Source organism: Octopus bimaculoides, chromosome 19, assembly GCF_001194135.2.
Source record: "Octopus bimaculoides isolate UCB-OBI-ISO-001 chromosome 19, ASM119413v2, whole genome shotgun sequence".
NCBI lineage: Eukaryota > Metazoa > Mollusca > Cephalopoda > Octopoda > Octopodidae > Octopus > Octopus bimaculoides.
In genome coordinates this window covers 22,157,111-22,163,364 of record NC_068999.1, presented here as the reverse complement: position 1 = coordinate 22,163,364, position 6,254 = coordinate 22,157,111, and the positions used below count along the sequence as shown (strand labels likewise).

The window sequence follows — 6,254 nt, the reverse complement described above, 5'->3', positions numbered from 1 at the left end:
GGAGGCCTAATTAGATCTTCGGCCATTTCACAAATGCAGGAACATAGTGTTGTTCGAAAGTGGAATACTTGCTAAAACTGAGGCAGCGTTTGGCACATTAGCAACTTTATATGCTTCAAGTATGGAGGCCTAGTTAGATCTTCGCCAGTGGTATGTGGGCGACCCTGTTTTGCTATTATGTACGAAATGTTATAGGATGCCTACAGACCAGAATGGTTGTTAGTATGGACGAGGACATTTTTGAGCGATGAAGATGAGACTTTTTTTTTGCGATGGTATTCTTCAAAGTACTCCTTTCGTTTGCCAAATAAACCAGGATGGAATTTTTGTAGATGATACAACAATTTCAAGAGTTTCATTGAGTCGTTAGTTAATACTTTTGAGCAGATAATACACTGTGGTAAAAAAGGATCTTCTACACTGGATACAAAACCATATTTGATATAATCTTCATGATATTGTCTACAGGATCTTTTTTCCAAGTTGGTGGACGGAGAATTAAGGGAACATTTTTCCATATCACTGACAGCAAAATTTCTACAGATTGCAATTAGACTAACACTTACGTAAAAATGTACGTACCTGGAGAGATAATACGATATGTTGGATAAGCTGTAAGAACTATGGTTTCATTAGTAATCCTCAATTCAAGTCAGGTAGAAAACACAATCACGTTGACCAGCCGAGAACACGCAATTTTTTGTGTTTTCAATGTGCGCAAATGTGGATCCGATTGTACATGTCTGTACCTGTCTGGTATGTGTCCATGTATGATAGGATAGCTAATCGTCTAATAGGCAATGAGTGTACTTGTATGTGCTCACACATATGTGATGAGGCATATTTCGTTTGCACGACGTGTGTATATGGAAAAATTTTAATTCTTCAGGTGGACCACTGAAAATTTTACATGGACCATCTGAATTTTCCTGTGGACCACCAAGTGGTCCACATGGACCAGGTCGGGAACCCCTGTTCCAAAGTGTTAACCCTAATTCTCTCCCTCAATATGTTTTCCTGCAGCCATCAATTGACAATTTCAAAAAGAACATTAATCATGTTGATTTCACCAGTCTGAGAGGGCCTGCAAAAGCCATAGGCACAACTCCATCCTTAAGATCAGTCCAGCAATAAAAAAAAATGGGTAGAATGGTCTTGATCTCAGCAGAGTTATAACTTAACTAAAAAAAAAATGGATCTGTGGGTTATACCTAGTTATTCAGACAGCTACTTGGATGCCTTAAAACCACTTCATCAGATCTGGCCTTGGTTAAGCAATTGTAGTACTAATAATATTTCTGACTCGCCTCCGTGCAGGTGACACGTAAAAGCACCCACTACACTCTCTGAGTGGTTGGTGTTAGGAAGGGCATCCAGCTGTAGAAACTCTGCCAAATTTAGATTGGAGCCTGGTGTTGCCATCCGGTTTCACTAGTCCTCAGTAAAGTCGTCCAACCCATGCTAGCATGGAAAGCGGACGTTAAACGATGATGATGATGTTGGCTACCATTTTCTGTATTAAGAAATTTTTAGCTATCATTTGTCATATAAAAGTATACACAGTTTGATAAGAACAATGTAAATGCTTATTTTTTATGGAAGAGTGATGGCAATTTGATATCCAATCATCATTATTGTTGTTGTTGTTGGCGTCCTTTTGTCTCGGGAGACAATAGGGTTGTGCATAAACTAATCCAGTCTGGTTTTTACATATAATCATCATTATATATTACATTTATTATGAATCATGACTGAAAAAGTTGTACCAATGCTACTTAATTATTGCATCTGAAGTAACATCGCTTCAAGTTTTTGTCTTCTGTGGAAAATAAATGTTAATGACTTGATACAAAAAAATTTAATCAAACATTTAAATTTTTTCTTCTTTTTTTTTTAAGTGAAATGAATATTGTCTTGCTGTTTAAATCATAGTTTTTATTTAGATTAAACAAATTTTTGTTAATTTTGTAGGAGGATGAATATGAAGCTCGTGTTGGAGCAAGATTCCCCATCAAATGGACTGCCCCAGAAGCAGCAAATTTCAACCGGTTTACCATCAAATCCGATGTATGGTCATTTGGCATTTTACTTACAGAAATTGTCACCTATGGGCGTGTTCCTTATCCAGGTATGTCATTTGTGAAAATTAATTTTTTTTCATCATTAAAAGAATGAAAAATATTTCATAAACCAAATTGTCACTTGGATTTGTTTGTTTCTTCGTTTAACATCCATTTTTTTCATGCTTGTATGTGTTGGATAGGGACTTATTTGAAGCAGATTTTTACAACTCGATGTTCCTCTTGACACCAATCCTTATCTATTTTTCAAGTAAAGTGATATTTTTATTCTACTGGCTATGAGTTTTCAAAACTCATAGCTGATGGTTGTAATATCAACAAGGAATGTAGACATCATATCGCCATTTCACTTAGGCGTTGACAAACGAGGTCATGGAGTGTTAACATGCATACACATACATATACTTGTATATGGATATTTATTATAATTTTCTTTTTCAACAAATTATTATGGCACAAACATATCTGTGAGGCTAAGAACTTTGCTTCACATCAACATGAAGGTATGGCTGATAAATCGGTGCTTCAGAGAAAAGTAGCTTGTAGTACTTATTCCATGTGAGTTGCTTTCTTTTTATACTGATATCAGAACAAGCCATTCAGTAAGTAGATATAAATCAATAAAATCAGTACCAGGTAAAGTATTGGGGTTGATATAGTCATCTAAAACTCCTGATGGTGCCTCAGTATAGCTGCAGTAAAAAGACACAGCAGTCAAAGAATATTATAATAAAATGTCTTTTTCTTTATGTTTATGCTTAATGACTCATTGGACTAATTATCTGGTGGGAAACAAAACTATTAACACTACCCTATCCCACCAATCTTTCATTCCCTGAGTATACTCTCATTTTAGCAAACATTTGTTTTGGAAAGTGGATGCTTGATAAGTAAATACATGACAGTCAGTATTCAGCTAAATAGAATATAAATATAGTTGACAGCAGCTAAAAATTATCTCCCCTTTTAATTATAAGCAACTATTAAATCAAGACTTGAAATATACAGTACTTGGCCACAGGTAATCTCTTAGGTTCCCTTATATGGTACATAAAGATTTTGGAAATAATATTTATTTAAAACTTAAAGAGAATGGCTTTCTATGAATACAAATGCATAACTGAAATTCAAAATCATCTCCTCAAAAAACTTTTTGAGTTATATAGTTATTTAAAAATTCAATAGTTTTATTGAAAATTTTCTCACATAATTTTTGATCTAAGCAGTGTGGCCTAAAACTGTGTTCTGAATAGTACTCTACCCTACCCTTACTAAATTTCCTAGTGTAGAGAAAATGCATTTATATTGTAAATACTACCTCACATAGGCCAGAAATGCTCTCAGAACAGTAAGGTTGCTGGTGATGGGAAAGGCATCTGCCTGTAAAAACCATACCAAAAAGGAGAAGGAATGAATGGGCATTTGTGAACTCCACAAGTCACAATGCAAGTAGCACATCTAGGAAAACGGCCACTCTGAATAAAAATATCGACATAAGGAAAAAGGTCTTCTCTAGTCTTACTACTGATATCCTCTCTCATGTTCAAGGCACAGTTGGATTCACTGACTCCTTATTATAAAATGGTTGGTGATAGAAATGCCATCCAGCCATTAAAAAGATGGCTAGTTTCTTCTGAATGCCATATGATAACAGTTAGTGATGAAGAGTAAGATGCTCTAAGACCATATCTGCATGGGGTAGGGGCATAAAATGATTTTTGTTATCTCTGAAATACCTTAGTGATAAGTTTTTTACAGTGCATATGAAACTGTCAAGATACACTTTGTCTTTCATCATTCACAAGTCATAAAATAGGTACTCGTGACACAAAATTGTATGGCTTTCAGTTGGTTAGAATCCTTTTTGTAAAATAATCAAAAACCATTTGTAACAAATAGACTGAACTATTTTCTTGTGTCTGGGGAGAGTCATTCTTTTTTAGTGCCTTATTAATTTAACACACTCACTGGTCTCATTTCCACTCATTTACTTATTTTACTAAAATTTTCATTGCGTCTTTGCAACCTTTTCAGTAGTCGTTGACCCTGTCCATTATCAGGACTGCATTCTTTCTCTTTTCTTTCTGCACATGCATGTGTGTGTATGCATATATATATTGACCGAGACCTTTGGAAATGTGCTGTGCGTGAGAAGACCCGGCAAGCCAAGTAAGATCGTTGCCAGTGCCCCTGGACTGGCTCTTGTGCAGGTGGCACATGAGATGCACCATTTTGAGAGTGGCCGTTGCCAGTACCGCCTGACTGGCTCCCGTAGGATTTTCGAGTGAGATCGTTGCCAGTGCCCCTGGACTGGCTTGTGCGGGTGGCACATAAAAGACACCATTTCGAGCGTGGCCGTTTTCGTACGGGTGACACGTAAAAGCACCCACTACACTCTCTGAGTGGTTGGCGTTAGGAAGGGCATCCAGCTGTAGAAACTCTGCCAAATTAGATTGGAGCCTGGTGTTGCCATCCGGTTTCACCAGTCCTCAGTCAAATCGTCCAACCCATGCTAGCATGGAAAGCGGACGTTAAACGATGATGATGATGATGATGATGTGTGTATGTATGCTGTATGTGTTTGTGTGTGTATGCATATATACATGTGTGCATGTTTGTATGTATGTATTCTGCATAGCCATGTGCTTGTGTGTTTGTATGTGCGTCTGTGTATGTGTTTGTGTGACTGTGTATGTGCGTCTGTTATGTATGGTTGTATCTCCATATGTGTCCTTGTGAAGTGTGTGTGTGTGTGTGTATGGTCATGTATTTCAGTCCTCATTTGTACATATGCATTTATGTATGTATGTGTGCCCATTTGTCCATATTATCTATTTGTATATCTACCTGTCCACATATATGTATCCATTTACCTACATATACATATACACACATACATACATATAGACATACACACACACACCTCATAACGGCCTACTAACAATACTGTCTGTGTGAATTAAAATCTGTTGATTTTCATTTCCCAGTATTTTTACTTTAACCAAAATCTAAACAACCATATTTCATTACTTCTTTTAGTAGATGATTTAAACTGTTTGTTATATAAGCATTATTTTATTTTCACAACTGGAATGTCATTTTAAGATGTAAAACAAATTATTAATCACCTCTGTGTGTATGTGTGTGTGTGTGCATGCAGTTTGTACACAGAGATATACATATGTATGTATGTATATGCTTACATTATTCCTATTTTACAAATGATCATGATATCTGGAACTATAAAAATCTCCAGAACATTCTTTAGGATGTTGGTTAAAACAAGATGCTTCCCTTTGCAACCTTGTTACCAAGTACGTGGCTGGTAAAAATCTAATCTTATTTAAAAAGAAAGAGAACACACGCATTCACAGAGTACCAGACCAATTATCCAGTAAACCTGGGACCAAAAGTATCCCTAGTTTTCTATAGACAGTCTAAATATATATATTTAGAATGTAAAATAAACCATGAAAAGTAAAAAAATTGTATTAAACAGATTAATTTAGTACACTCCCAAAGCAAGTTCTGTTTGATATTTATTAACCCATTTAAAATACTTTACACACTGTAGCATGTATACGGTATAATTTTTATAAGATGAAAATTAAATGAAGAAAAGTAAAGTACATGATTTTATTTAACAGATAAAAATTACTGAAAATTACTGCTCACAACATCGAGTTACGTCCCTTGTTTCATGTCCGTTCCCAGTTTTGTTGACGTTAACTCTGAACAGGAGTCATGTTTAGGCTCGTTATCTTCAAGATTTGAGAGGCTTCTCTTCTCTCCCTCATATTTTCCCTTCCGTGTAACTTAATGTTTAAAGAAATTGTTTCGCCTATGTGATAAACCCTAATCACATTTTTCTTGTAGGTATGACCAATGCTGAAGTCCTGCACCAAGTAGAACATGGTTACCGCATGCCATGTCCACCTTGCTGTCCTAAAGCCCTCTACGATATTATGTTGGAATGTTGGCGTAAAGAGGAAATGGAACGTCCGACATTTGAAACCTTGCAATGGAAGCTTGAAGAATTCTTTACCATGGAGGGTACTGATTATAAAGAAGCCGCAGTGGTGCGATAAAAATAAACAATACTGGCGAACCTGTCTGAATTTATAAAACTGTTTAATATATATATATATATATATATATATATATATATATATA

At 35.8% G+C, this 6,254-nt stretch overlaps 1 protein-coding gene across 3 annotated transcripts in view; it reads left to right on the top strand.

Moving 5' to 3' along the window:
• Window positions 1–6,248, top strand: part of LOC106872948 (tyrosine-protein kinase Src42A) — a 203,506-nt gene extending 197,258 nt beyond the window's left edge. For all 3 annotated transcript variants that reach the window (XM_052974675.1, XM_052974676.1, XM_052974677.1), the window contains exons 7-8: window positions 1,972–2,128; window positions 5,958–6,248. In XM_052974675.1, coding sequence (XP_052830635.1) covers window positions 1,972–2,128; window positions 5,958–6,169 — 369 coding nt within the window. In that variant the 3' untranslated portion in view covers window positions 6,170–6,248. The remainder of the gene's footprint in view (window positions 1–1,971; window positions 2,129–5,957) is intronic.
• The last annotated feature ends 6 nt before the right edge of the window (window positions 6,249–6,254 follow it).